Raw genomic sequence first — 15,655 nt, 5'->3', positions numbered from 1 at the left:
GTTGATACCATCCTGAGGCCGGTTGCATTACCCTTCATAGTACATCATCCTGGGGCCATTTTCCAACAAGATAACACCAGGCCACATACCATTCACATATCTCATATTGTCTCCGTGTGGTGGATACACATCCTTGGCCAGCTAGGCCACCAGACCTTTCACCACTCGAGCATGTCTGGGACTTAGTAGGCCGCCAGATTGGGGCACTACAAAATATCGCAGATCTGGAGCGACAACTGATGAATGCCTGGCAGAATGTGTCGTAGGATGACATTAGAAACCTTTACCATTCCATGCCTCGACGAATTCCGATTCAACCAACTACTAATTTGAACATTCAGTGTGTAGTTGTGAGCCTTGAACACATGCAATGGCCTGATTTTCTAATCATTTTATTATCTGTGTATGAGCTTTACACATATTCACTTTTACCGAATACAACCACTTCCTTCATGGTGCTTTAATTTTTTTGGCAAAAGAGTGTAAATTGTATCTTCTAAACTGAAAATTTATAAATTGTGGTGAAGACTGTATGACTGAAAGCTGAAATTATTAATGAAATCAATATACTGAAAATAAACATCATTCTTATCTAGTGAAAATTAATATATTTGTAAAATTAAAATGTAATACAGTCAAAAGTCATTAATCCGGACACCCATAATCTGGAATGATCTATAATCTGGACCTCAAAGCTACAAATTTTCTGGGCATGCGCATAATAGGTTTACGCATGTGCGTTTAATGTATAAGGGACGGTATAAGCTAAGCTAAAATTATCTAATTATCTATTTCAGTTAATGTTGCAGATTGCATTGTTCCTTAATCCTCGAATTGGATCCGGCTTATTATTTTTTGCAGACTGTTAGAGCAATTTTTAAAAAAGAAATTGGAACTTTTGATTATGTCAAATAGAATTTCCGATGCTGGAGCTGCAAACGGATCTACAAAGGGAAAGCATGTTTCGATGTCCATCAAACAAAAAGTGGAATTGCTGAAAAAAATGGATAAAGGCATATCTTTTGTTTCTCTAACCATTCCGAAATCTGTTTATCAATCTCAGGCTGCTCTGCACGGGGGGGGGGGGCGTCGCGGCATGCAGTGAACTGGAAGTTGATCTGTCAGCACTATCCTTATCTTCAGGGCAGATGTGTTTAGTTTATTCGGCTTATAATTCCTTACTAAATGTAGTATTTCATCTCAATGTACTCCGTCTTTGATATGATTTAAATCAAACTCCTTGTCATTATAAATATCACGAATACAAATAAAATAGTTTTCTGGTTGCAATTTTCTAATTTCGACTATGCGTAATGTATGCTTTACGCATGCGCGCATTGAAAGAAATGTTTAATAAAGTAAACAAATAAATATTAAGCTTTTTTTTTTTTTTTTTTTTTTTTTTTTGTAAATTTTGATACCCTTTAGATCATAATTGCTCTTTATTTCATAAATTATGGTTTCATATTTTTAATTTTATAATTTTTGCATGCCATCTTACTACATTTAAACTGATGATCTACAATCCGGAAAAATCGATAATCCGGAATCGCCGAAGTCTCGACGAGTTCGGATTAAAGACTTTTGACTGTATGTGTTTATATGAAAGTGTATGAATATTTTATTTTTATTGTTATATGACATGATACTGTAATTAAGCCCTATTCAAACATAACAGAATATCTGGAAAACATAGCACAGATTATTAAACTAGAATTCAATAAATAGAGCATCAATTTCTTAATTTAGGAAGTCAAAGTAATACTTAATATCATGAGTAATAGCTTATTAACAGCAAAACAATTAAAATGTTTATTTTTTGCAAACTTTGGCAGAGAAGTAGAAATCTTTTTTGGTGTATTAATACAACATGTTAAAATTATTATTTTAGGATAGAGATCAAATGCATTAAACTTGAAAGGCCTTTTAACTGGATATTTCAAAATACATATTCAGAGGTTTATTTGTTTAAAATAAGGAATTTTTTATTTAAGATTTTTTTTTTTTTTAAATTTTGAAATGTTTTTGAGTTATCACTAATATGCATTTATTTTATCTTCATATTTATTGTATGTATAAGTTATTTGTGAACTTTACTGATAATCATGAAGGTGCTTTTCTCATCTACTTAGAGAGGATATCATTAAAATGAGATCATATGCATAAAATGTTTAATTTTGATTTTATTGTCGAAAGAAATTATAATTTACAAGTATCTATTGTATATCATTATTGCCAACATAAATTTCATATTGTTTTACAGTTTTATTAATTTTGAGAATAGATCTTCTATTTGTAATAAAAAAATACATATAGGCTAATAACATGCCAGGGTTCGTAGCGGTCCTTATAAGTGCTTATAAGTCCTTATATTTGAAAATAAAATATAAAGCCCTTATAGGTGCTTACTTTTTCTTTAAAGCCCTTATTTTTTTTGTTTTTAGTGTTTTTTTTTTTTTTTTTTTTTTTTTTTTTTAATGAACGCGCTATTTTTCCCTGTACCAAAGCCAAAACTAAATAAACAAATTTTCTTCCTAATCATAGATTGTCAGATGATGTTGTATAATGTCAGATGATGAATCTTACTCCCGGAAATAGCTTTTACCCTTTCTCTGCATTAACATAACCTTTGGTGTGCACGAAGAGTACAGACAGGTGCCCGTCATTCTATTGGTCAAAGATTTGCGAAAGCATTCAGGAATATTCGGCATTCTTTTCCTCCCACCCAAATATTACACACGTTTGAATTTCTATCAAGATCTTAATAATTTGCATTCTCGTTCCGCTTGGTCAGTTCATATTTGTGTTTATTATGATCGTTATGCTTATATTATGAGCATATGTATGAATGTTTATAATAACACAGTTGCAGTAACTGCTGAAGTATAGTAAACTTTAAAAAATGGTTGTGTTTTAACAGAGATTAGTTTTCTAAGGAATAATATTCGGAATGGCTTAAATAAAGGGAAAGTAATTGAATAGTCAAAATAATTTCATTTTTTTGGCCAATACATTATACAGTACGAAGATTGGGAGGTTCTCCCCTTTCTCCGCAAAATCTCGAATATTGAAACTGTTACAGTTCACTGCAAAACAAGCAATGGACTTTCTTTTGTCACTTTCCAATCTGGATTGAATAGGACTAAAAGTTCTGCTGTCTACCAACCCAAGCGAAGAATGATTCTATTCCAGAAATTTAACGCCGTCTGTTGAAAATTAGAATGAAAAAAACCCCAGTTATTTAGTTCTTTATTCTCCCAATACCGGCAGCTGTTGATTTCGATTGCATAACATCACGTAGGGAAGAATTACAGCGCACGTATTGCGCAATAACGTTTGCTATATTTTGAAGAGATAATTAATTTTGATGTTCTGTCCGAGATTTGTTTATGAACACTTAAAAGAGTTTTACTGTGCTTGCTAAGCAGAATATTTTTCAGTTCCATTGGTTTATTTTTATATGAAGCACATATTGAAATGTCAAAAGCATTTATTTAGTGGAAAAATTTAAAGAGCGGGTACAGTCTACCCCCCCCCTCCCCGCTGCTCTTTTTCAAGTTATGCTCGACTGTCCGAATATTCGCCAATTTCCAAGTATGCAGGTTAGTTAACCCCTTGGGTACATTTGACGTCTGAGACACGTCATTCACTTTTTCGCCCTAGGAGCGGATGACGTGTCTAAGACGTCAAACCAAAAATTAAACTCTTGGGTACATTTGACGTCTGAGAGACATCATTCACTTGTTTTCTCTAGGAGCGGATGACGTGTCTAAAACGTTATTTGAGGTTAGGCATAATTCTGTTCATTTCATTGTAGCTTGTATCAGTCATAATAGAAGGGGCAATTACAGTATTTCAGTGAACATTATTTGCGATACACAGCCCCATTATGTCAAAAACAAGGAATATATTTTATGATAGTGATAGCGAAAGTGACTTTGAGAAATCTAAAGAAGAATTGTTTAGTGATCCTGAAATCGACAATTACAATGAAATACAAAGCGAAGGTGATGAAGACGATATTGAACTAGAAAATGATGACAATTGTAATATAATATCAAGGTTTTGAAAACGCACAAGACGTCTATCGAGCAGTTACAGTGAATCTTCTCGTGAACCAGTATCAGAGGAATGGACTTGGGAAGAAGAAGAAAATGTAGCCGATATAAAAAGTTTTTTTGAAATATCTGAAATTAATCCTTGCCTGCGTAGACTAGGTGGTAATCCTGCGCCTTTAGATGTTTTGAAAGAAGTCTTGGATGAAGATTTTTGGGACACTATAGTAGAAGAGACGAATAGATATGCCAGACAAGGGATAGAAAAAGAAGGTTGTGTAACAAAACAAAACAAAAAAAAAAAAAAAAACCAAAGGTGGTTTCCTGCAAGTTCTGATGAAACGAAAGCTTATATTGTATTATGCATCTTGATGTCGCGAATGAAGAAGCCGAAAATGCATATGTATTGGTCAAAACGATATGCAATAAATACCCCAATTTTTGCCAGCACTGTGGCACGCGATAGGTTTTTTGATATTTCAAGCTTTCTACATTTTACGGATAATGAAAAGGAAAATAAAGATGACAGAATAAGAAAGATTAGAAATATAGCAGATTAAATAAGTAATACATTTTGTTACCTTTATACTCCTGATAGTGAAGTAGCTATTGATGAATTGCAACCAAAAATTATATCCGTTTCACATGCAAATATTTTCTCAAATAAATCCGTACCCAAGGGGTTAAGCTTTTACTGTTAAAGGATGAGTGCATGAAGCAAATTTCTGTCTTCTGATTTCAGAAATGTTCCTCTTTTTTACTTAAATTACTTTGCTTGCAATACCTGTTAAGAGAAAACTGATATACAATGAAAATTTATAAAATGTTCAGAATTTAGATTTAAATATCAATATGAGTGGAAAAATAAATTGTATTTATTATTAGGTTCCAAGCGAATACAATAAATATGCCTTATTATTATTTATTTCCTCTATTTTGAACTGAAATTTCATCATTAAATCTTGTAATATAGTTTAGTTCTGCATAGTTTTTTTCCCCTCTCATTGTAAACTAGTTCTGTAAATTGAACTGTTATTTAAAATTAAAAAAAAAAAAAAAAAAAAAAAAAAATATTTTCCTTGGTTGAGGTAATGCTTATTCTCTCTTAATAAATACTGCATTTCTCATATTTTAAATTACAAGTCTAATTTTTAAGGTTATGCAGTTGTGTATAATGTAATTAGACAAGTGCTTATTTTTTTTCTTAAAATGTGCTTGAAAAGTGCTTGTAGGTGCTTATTTTTTTTAACTAAAATGGGGCTATGAACCCTGCATGCAGATATAATGGAGTAATTTATTATTCTCTAACAAATATTATACCTAAAATTTTAATAGTTTAATACAAACCATTGATTTCAGGCTGAGTTAATTATTTTGGGGTAGTGTTATTCAAATAGCATTTTATAATCAGATTATCTGGGGTTTTATTGCTAAGAATAAACATAAAGATATCAGTATTTGCAATTTTCATATTTGTTTCTTAGCATGGTAAATTTTTATTTTATTTATTATCATTATCATATTATTATCAAGATTGTATACAAATGTTCTTTAACTTGCCCATTATTATTTTTAATTATTTCTTTTAGGCAGGTACTACTGTCACATTAAAGAATTTGTTCTATACTCTACCAGTTCGGCATAAAGAATTTTTAAGAAATATTCGCCGAGAATATTTTAAAATGTTACAACTTTTGACAGCATATTGTCTTATTAGTACAAATAAGCGCATTTCATGTACAAATATTACAGATAAAGGGTAAGTTATATAGGTGTTTGTTATAATAGTTAATTATATTTTTATATCATTTCTTGTATACATTAGAATAAGCTTTTGTTTTGAATGACAAAATGCATATATTATTGTTTAAGGTAAAAAAAAATTTTTTTTTTTTCATCATTCTACACTTACATACTATCTCAGGTTTTAAGGATAATTCTAACAATACTTTTTAAGGTACTTATTGTTGCTATGTAAAACTGTTATTGTATATATTTAGTCTCTTAATAATAATTTGTATTTCAAGTACTGTAGTATCTAGTTACCATGTTATGAACTGGTTATCTATGTCTTTAAATCTCTTTATTTGCATTGTAAAATTGAGTACTCTACTCATATAACTAGGTTTATTATTTTCTGCTGCTGCTTTTAAAATTTTAGTAGAACCACTTGAAAATGTTGAAATTCCTAATATTTCATGTATTAATTATTCTATAATTTACATTATTTCAGGAAGAAAAATGTAGTTTTATCTACAAATAACTCTCAAAATTTCAAAGATAATATCATCTGCATATTTGGTGCTAAACAAGTAAGTTTTAACATACTTAAATCTTTAATATCTTTTTGTGGAGAGGTATATTTTTTATTATGCATATTGTTCTGGAATTATGTATGAAATGGCGAACTTCATAAAAAGTATGTAGAGCTTATCAGTTTTTCAGTATGTATTTATTATATCAATGATGGTTTATATATTAATAAATGTGTGGTATCTCAATAGTATTAAACCTTCCTGCACTATTAAATCTATAGGGAAAAGTTCAGAATTTTTTAGTTTTTGGTAGGATATGTTAATTAAAATTCAATTACTTATATGATTTACTTAAAGTTATTTATAATTACATTAATGGATGGGCAGGATTGCAAGGCAGAAGGTACATAAATACTTCAGTTTATTAATTTTATAAAATAAAAGTAGGTGTAGCTTATATGCCCTTCTTTAGCAGTCTGTAGTTCTTTTGCATGAAAAGCATATACTTTATATGATTTTTTTAAAATTTTTCTTTTGATCAGTGGAATATAGAGATAAATTAATAAGAATCTTTACCAGTTTCCTTTCTGTAAGAAAAGTTGTAAGGAGGTTTTTTTTCTTTTTTTTTTTTTTTTTTTTTTTTTTTTTTTTTTTTTTTGTGTGTGTGTGTGTGTGTGTGTGTGTGTGTGTGTGTATGTGTGTGTGTGTGTGTGTGTGTGTGAACTTTTATGACAGAGTTGAAATTACAGAATTTCTCAATATAGTGACATTTTCTTAGGCTGGAAACTTCTGCGTATTGTGGGTTTCACAACAGAATATTCCATTCTGCTTAAAAATGAGATTTTTATATTCTGTACGTCATTACTGATTTGCAGAAGCATTCTTTCAAAATCTTGGTTTAAAGAAAAAAAAAAAAAAAAAATCTGAAAGGTTTCAGATTTTTAATTGCGTTCAAAGAGGTGTTTTTTTAACACTTTGTGTGTTACCTTTATTTATTAAATATCATGTTCTTTGCACTTAATTCAGTTCAATAGTAATGTCGCAAAATAATTTTGAAATGAGCATATCCTTAGAATTTTCGATACACAGTTCCGCACACTGGAGATAAAAAGTTTTTTTTTTCCCTCCGTAGAGTGTTGCCATTGCTCATTTTTAAATCGCTGAGTTTCTTACTAAAAAATTTGTAAAAGTTTTACAAATATGAAATCAATAATAAAACAAATTTCAAATTTGATCTTCGTCATGCCCATATTCGTAGGAGGATTACGTCGTTCAAAATTCAATGGTTCTAGGTACCGTTGTTTTATCACAATGCAAGAAATATACCTACATTTATGCAGATTTTTTATTATTTAATTTCTTTAAATATAATACAGGAGTCCAACATTTGGGGGGCAGCAGTTTGAAAAGTGAAACGGACATTTATAATGATTGAACGCAAAATGAAAACAATAATCCTTCAGAACAAAGCCCCTTTGGACTTAAAAAAAAAAACTTCAATTTTCATTGTTTCTTCCATTATGTTTAGGTAATCTCAGTTGTTGCTATTAATCACAGACCTCCATCGTTATGGAAGGAGAATGTTAAATTTTAGGAATAGTCTAATCACAGTGAACTTTTTTTTTTTTTTTTCTTTTTGTCACAAAATTTTGACTTTTTCAGTCACCACATATTATAAGATTACGTTTTAATTTTAAAAAATGTGAATATTTCTTTTTTAGACATTTTTGTAAATTATTTAAGGGGTTTCTTAATCATGCATGCTGCGAGTTCAGGTTGAGGCTAAGGCAGATTGTTTTGCTAATAAAACCACTTTAGCTAATAGTTTTTTTTTTGGGGGGGGGGTTCACACCTCAGTTTATACATTTTGAATCTGTATAATTAAAATTTTGTTTTACAATTTCCTATTTTGAATGTAGATATGTTGAAGTTCTCTTTCTATTTCTGATGTAGTAATTCAATGTATTATGCATTCTTCTATCCTTTCTACATTTTTTCCCCCGTAATATCTTGCACAGAACTGCAAGGTGTATTAAATGCCATATATAATATTATAGTCTGGCAATATACAGAAATTAGATGGAGTAAAATATTACCTTTATGATATAAAGTAGTAATAAATATTACAGTAAGCTGAATTGTACATAAAAAGTGTGCTTTCATTTCTCATATATCAGGTAATGAATTCTGTCATTTTATAGTAATCCTTAGAAACTAACAGAGCAGTAAAAAAATACTGTACTATATGATTATCATGAATGATTTTAAAACATGACAGAGGAACTGCATTTTCATCAGAGTACTGCTTAAACAGCTGCAGCCCTAATTCACATGCAGATTTATGTTCATGGGCAGGATTGAAGGGCAGAAAATACTGGGTGCTTTGAATCTGGTGTTTGTTACGACATAACAGTCTGTTCTTTCTTAGCTCACACTTTTAAAAATTATAAACTGTTGATGCCTATAATTTAAAAGTTTCTTTCAAACTTCAGTAAACTGTAAATAACTGAAATTGTGAGTACTGAATCTATAGCTATGAGAACTGAACTGTGCACGGATTTGTTTTTAGCTTTCAGATGATCATTAGTTCAGCTGCCCTTTTGGGGGGGGGGAAAGGGGGCAGGGTAAAATGCAGTTTTATTCATCCATTTTAAGTAATAATGATTTGTTAAATCTACCAAATATTTTAGCAGCATTGAATGAAAATAAGGTTACTATTAATTTAAAAAATTCAAAACTGTTAGTAATAAATATTCTTTACAAAACTATTTTGCAATAAAGTGAGACAACTCAAGTTTTATATACATTTTGCTAGGTAAAAATATTATTTTTGAAGTTTTTGATATGTTTCTGATATGAAAAAATTATTATCATCATTGCTAATATAATAGACCACAAATAAAATATTAAAATTTATGTACCCATGCATTATTAATGGTAGTAAAATGTAAGATTTTAAGCAAAACGCCTAATAATTTAGCAAGAAACCATGTAAAAATATGTAATGTGAATAATATTTCAGTATTTCTTCCATATTTTCTTGTGTGCAACATCTCCATGTTTCATATTTCTTATAATGAATTTTGCTTAATGGCCAATTTAAAATATTTAAATTTGTATCATTTTGGAATGAAGGAAAAGAAAATAGAGGCTGTTCAGCATGTAAAAATAGGTTATAATTTATCTAATGGTATCTAACTGTTGTTCTTTTATACTTGAATATGTAGTAAAAAATATTTAACGTATATTGTACAATAACAAATACAAGATCAAGTGGTTTAAAAATAGGCATTCCCAGACATGCTAGATTCGTGAAAGGTCTGGTGACCTTGCTGGCCAAGGAAGAGTATCAACCGCACGAACACAGTCCAGAGATACGTGAGCAGTATGTGGCCTGGCATTATCTTGTTGAAAAATGACCCCAGTATGATGTACTATGAAGGCTAATGCAGCTGGCCTCAGGATGGTATTAACATATCATTGACCTGTTAAAGATGTACAAAGGATGACTAAAGATGGCCTGCTGTCATAAGAAATAGCACCTTCACACCAGGGGTTATGGGTGTATGCCTTGGTAAAACAAAGGCTCATTGGGTCTGCTGACGCTGTTCTTTCCAGACATGAACACTGTGGTCATCTGCTTCAAGAGTGAAGCAGGATTCATCGCTGAACACTATACGATGCCAATTTGATGGTAGCCATGGTAATCGGCTACGAAACCACTCCAGACAACTCCGCGGATCCTGTGGGCTCGGTTCAAAGGCAAACGGCTTAAAGGCATCTGTGAGCGTTACCCCGCCTCAGACAAGCGCCGTGAGTTGGTGGACGGTACAATGGGATGTATACACATGGCTGTAGTGCCTTGAATAGTCGACAATGATACCACTGGGGCGATTCGGGCCTGGGAAACAATCATCCTAGCTTGCCTCACATTTGTGATCCTTGGCCTTCCAGAACCTTCATTTCGTCAGCAGTTTCCTTGTAGCAACCATTGCTGCCAAAATCTTTGGTATGACTACCCAGCCGCTTGCTCGGTATGACTACCCAGCCTCATGCAACCCTACAATGCGACCATTTTCGAAGTCCTTTAGTTGTCTGTAAAGTCTTCGATATCGTCATAATGGCATCTTTAGTTGCTTCTTTACAGAATTAGAATGACAGCAAGAAAAAAGGATAAATTTTCTGCCTCAGTTATTGGTTTTATACTTTGCAAATTGTGCACTAGAAATGCGCACTATGATCGCAATTCCTGTTGATTTGCCTTGAAACTTTGACCATGTGCATGTTCGATCAAGATGTTTTTGCTTACCAAATTTCATTACGATCGCTAAAATCCTTCTTGGTTTTTGGTGTTTCGATTTTTCTTGGTGATTTGAAAAGAGTGTACTTTATAAATGCTTAATTTTCTTGTACTTGCTGTAGTGACAGAGCTGCAGAAGGTAATTGGCTGGCTACTTAGTGACTGAAGAGCTGCTGTATTTGGAGTCAGATACTTTGAATGACCATTACAACTATATTGTGTTATGTAATTTTCAAAAATTCAGAAAATGAAAATAATTTTTTTATCCTAAAATGCAGGATAAGATGGGCTTATTATACTTTATTTTTCTTTACGGTTAATACTTTTACTTTATTAAGAATAGATAGATGCATTAATTTTTTTTTTTTTTTTAAATTTTAACTTTTGAATAGTTTCTCATTTCTTAAGTTTTATATGTACTTTTACATTTTTAATATTCTTTCTGCAAAAATGATTACAAATATATATTACCCTAGTGACCATACTGGTGAGATATTTAATTGTTATTAATTATTTTTAAAAACTATTATATAGATGAGTAGCTTGATGGAAGTTGTGCAACATTTGCCTTCTAAAGAAATTTTAGAAGAGTATTTCCTTCCTGTTTCTGATATGGACAAAAGCATATTTAAGTGAGTCTTTGGAAAAGCAAGTTTTATATATTATTTTCTGTAATATTTCATTGTGAACAGATCAGTTTATTTGGATTTGGTATTTACAGCTAAGGGCTGCTCCCATTGGGGTTTATCTAACGAACACAACTGACGTAGCTAACCCTTCTCTAAAACTAGTTTTTTTCCCATAGGCAGCTAGTTGAAAAAACTGAACTGCAGGCACAGCAGAGCTAGTCGACACATGGAACTTACTCCGTTAGCTCAGATAAACCCCAGTGGGAACCACCCTTTAGTTCTATGTATGTGTGTGTACATGTTAATTTCAGTTTTATAAAACTAAGAGCTGTGTTTGGTTCCAAAAATGGTGATAAATGTCTTTTTATTGCACCTATATTTTCAACTATTGATGCATTATTTTGTTCATGTAATAAAAAAATAGAATCTATAAACTTTCTGTAGAATATTATTAAAAATGTAGCAACTGCTTTGGAGCCCTGTTATGAAAAACAGCCAAATAGTATTCATCATAAAACCCAAAATACATTGATTAGACTTTTGCTGTAAGTTAGCTCCACAACAATTGGTACTCAGAATAAGTAACCAACCACTCAACAAAAATAACTAGTACCCCAGCACCTCTGTAGCTCTCATATCTGGAAAATTCTATGACTATAATTTGTTTCCAAGTGTTAGGTTCTTGTCTTAACTCTGCAGAAACTAACATTCTTTTCAATTCTTAAATTATTGGCCTTTAAGTAATTAACGTCAATCTTAAGAAATAATCCAAAATAAAACCCTCTTTCTTCCTCCCCCCCCTCTTAAGTGGACTTTTTCTTGTAAAAATGAAAATGAAAAATTTGGATTAAAAGATGAATGAATTATTTATCACTATACTTTATCATTGTTATCTATTGTTATGCAAAGGAATTTTATGTTTTTAATAAAAAATACAATCTTTCACTAAATAATTTCTTAAGCTTATTTTAAGAAGTATGAGCAAAGTGTGAGAAATTTTCTGAGTGTAAAATAACGAAAAAAATTTGCAATATCTTAGATTAATTTCTAATTTGTATTCTTCTTTTCTGAACTACTGTCAAAATCTGATATTTTTTGTTCAGAAAAGAAATGGGGGAAAAATTACTTAATTTTGTGAACTAATTCAAGTAACAAACAAATATTTCTCACTAATTTCTATGATTGATGTGAATGATTTTCAGATTATTGATACAAACTATAATTTGAGATGATTAATATGAACATATAATTTCAAACGATTGATATGAACTATGATTTCTATTTATATGAACTGATTTCAGAAATATAATAAATATTATATTTTTTAGGTTGGAAGGTTATATTTCTAACAGCACTCATGGTGAAGGTAGAAGTACAACTGACAGGCAGTTCTTCTTTATCAATGGCAGGCCTTGTGATTTACCAAAGGTATTTCTTCAGTTTTATTTTTCTATATTATCAGAGTCTGAATTTGAAAGAAGGCATTTATCTACATATTACATTGTGGAAGATATTTTGATTTTGTTGGTTTAAATTTTTCTATATTTGGCTTATGGGTAAATTACCCATCTGGTAATAAGTAAAATAATTATCTGAAGAACTTTTTATTCAATAATATTTAAATTTTAAGGAAATGAATATCTGGATAACTTTGTAAATTGTTTAAGTATATCTGTATATTATGTTATTAGCTGAATACACTTAATTTCAGAAATTTTATAGCAAACCTTTCCTTAATTTTATTAAACTGGGTTATTGATGAAATACAGTACAAAGTCCGAAATCTGCACTCATCGGGACTTTGGTTCCAGATAATAGATCATCAATTTAAATCTGGTAAGATGGCATGCAGAAATTATACAATTAAAAATATGAAATCGTAATTTATGAAATAAAGAACAATTATGTTCTAAAGGGTATCAAAATTTGCAAAAAAAAAAAATTCACTTTTTGTTTAATGGACATCGAAACATGGTTTCGCTTTGTAGATTCTTTGGCAGCTCCAGAATTAGAAACTCTTTTCAACATAATCGAATGTTCAAGCTTAATTTTTATAAACTTGCCGTAATAATAACAGTCTGCAAAAAATAATAAGCTGGATCAAATTAGAAGATTAAGGGGCAGCACAGTCTGCTACATTAACTGAAATGCCTTAGAATCAGTTAAGATAATTTTAGCCTAGCTTAATAGCATCCGTTATACATTATTGGCTGTGCATCACAAGATTGATAACGAAAGCCAAGTTGTTTCTCTAAATTTTGTCTTGCTCCTATTGCGTACTGAATTAAGCCTGAATTGTATTAGTTTAGTTATTTAGTACTAAGAGTACATTTATTTCTTGCACATGCTTAAAACTAATCTGAGTCCTGAATAAATAAATTCCCACATATACATAAGGCTTTATCTAGGGCCGACGCTAGATACAGCCTGGTGCAGTCTCTAAATTCTGCTTCAAAGTGCCTTCCTAAGTTCTAAATTTTCGCTGTGCCTAAACTTTGGATCCCAGTGCTTTGCCATCCAGTGTCTTCCCTAAATTCTTCCCGCTTCTGAGTTTGTGGTGAATAACATATCAGTTACTCTTAATTAAAATAGCACTAAATGTAATCTTTTGGCCTATGAGTTTCATTAACAAAATCTATTTTTAGCATATGAAAAGAAATTTTTGTTGAATTTTTTCACGTCAACATTTCTTAGAGCATTTAAAAATCTGTTATCATCGCCAAGCATAACGTTAGCAGAAAAGGTTGCCATACTCTTACTATTCATACAGCATGAGTTATTACTGAAACTGTCATGTATTGCTAAACATGTGGTGATGAAAGCAAAATATACTAAATTATTAAAATAACTTTTTAGGTCGGCGTCAGGGATATAAAATAGGTGAATGTTTCGGTTTGAGATGTAATGCCAAGCGGACAGTCAGCTGCGGAGCCAAATTATTAATCTCACAAATTTATGCTTACATGATTGTTTTTTCATAACGATGTATTTTATTTAGTGCCTAAGTGAAATTAAGAATCGGAATTTTTAAGCCAAAATCTCCACTCGCCTTATTATGGAAGGAAAAACCAAATGCGCATGCATAAAGCACACCAAAAAAAAAAAAAAAAAAAATTGTGGCTTTGAGGTTGGATTTTAGATTATTCTGGATAATGGACGTCCGGATTTCGGACTTTGTACTGTATTAAATTTTGAGTAAATTCTTCTATCAAAAAATTCATTTAGCAAACAAATTAAATGTTCAAAATCTTTCTCCGAAAGCTAATTTTTTTTGGGGGGGGGAGTGGAGCAAGTGAATATCTGAAAAATGTACTAAGAGTATTGTGTAAGTCAAATAAACAGTATTTTAGTAAACTTTTGGATATTAAAAATATAACTAAAATATGCCATTCATCATTTAAAAAAAAATTAGAGTTCCTAGTTTACATAAAATTGGCACATAAGACCTAAATATAGCAAATTATGCCAAATTAATTATAGTTCTATATTAAGTCCTTTGAAATCCATGATTTTTCACTTATATCTTTTCCATTTTCTCATGTCTCATGGTTTAAGTGAACGACTAAATATCGCAGATATATATATATATATATATATATATATATATATAGTATTTCCTAACCTTAAATTTGTATGAATATTACAGGCAAAATTTAATAATCCTGTATCCCCTTCTTTTTAAATTTTTGTAAGAGAAATCTAAATTGTGTTGAGTAAATTTTGTAAAATATGTAAGTAAATTTTTGGAAACTATGATGATGACTTCAGGTGTTATATCAGGTAATGCATATACTATTTTTTTACTGAGAAAAACTTGTACTTTTTAATACATGTGTATTTATTTGTAATTTATTTTACTATATAAAATTATTCATTCACTTAATTTTAAGATATCGGGTAAGAAATTTCGATAATAGCATGTGAGTTTAGAAAATAAGTTTCTGATGTTTTTATTTTTAAGCTGTATTGTAATATATTAATAAAGAGTGCATTTATTCCATGCATCAATTAGTACTTAGTTCAGTTTGATGAAATCAATAAGATGCAAAACAGCGTTTGGTTGATTAATGTAGTCAATTAAATTAAGAACTCATTTTTTAGGAATGTGAAGATAATTGTCTATAAAAATATATTATTGTTGTAATTAGTATTTATCAGTAAATGGTCGTAGAATTAATTCGGTAGTTTTAAAGAATTTGAGAATAAACTCTGTATAAATGATGTATAGTTCCAAAGTATGTTGTTCTTTTTCATTTATCAGTTTGTGAAAAGTTTATTAATTGTAAAAATAATTTACTTAAACTTTTATTTATATTTTAGGTAGCTAAGTTGATAAATGAAGTGTATCATTCATTCAACAGACATCAGTATCCATTTGTATTTGTGAATATTAGTTTAATAAAAGGTATAAATTTT

At 30.4% G+C, this 15,655-nt stretch overlaps 1 protein-coding gene across 4 annotated transcripts in view; it reads left to right on the top strand.

The window, feature by feature from the left end:
* Pms2 (mismatch repair endonuclease PMS2) overlaps nucleotides 1–15,655 on the top strand; it is a 111,120-nt gene that overhangs the window by 22,200 nt on the left and 73,265 nt on the right. For all 4 annotated transcript variants that reach the window (XM_085826903.1, XM_085826899.1, XM_085826901.1 and 1 more), the window contains 5 exons: nucleotides 5,645–5,814; nucleotides 6,289–6,367; nucleotides 11,145–11,242; nucleotides 12,568–12,667; nucleotides 15,560–15,644. In XM_085826903.1, the coding sequence (XP_085683029.1) occupies nucleotides 5,645–5,814; nucleotides 6,289–6,367; nucleotides 11,145–11,242; nucleotides 12,568–12,667; nucleotides 15,560–15,644 (532 nt within the window). The remainder of the gene's footprint in view (nucleotides 1–5,644; nucleotides 5,815–6,288; nucleotides 6,368–11,144; nucleotides 11,243–12,567; nucleotides 12,668–15,559; nucleotides 15,645–15,655) is intronic.

The sequence above is a fragment of the Stegodyphus dumicola genome, chromosome 11 (genome assembly GCF_044657685.1).
Source record: "Stegodyphus dumicola isolate Sdum_Otavi_A_Nest chromosome 11, ASM4465768v1".
Taxonomy (NCBI): Eukaryota; Metazoa; Arthropoda; class Arachnida; order Araneae; family Eresidae; genus Stegodyphus; species Stegodyphus dumicola.
The sequence above is the reverse complement of the archived record's forward strand: the minus strand, read 5'-3'. Positions and strand labels throughout refer to the sequence as shown.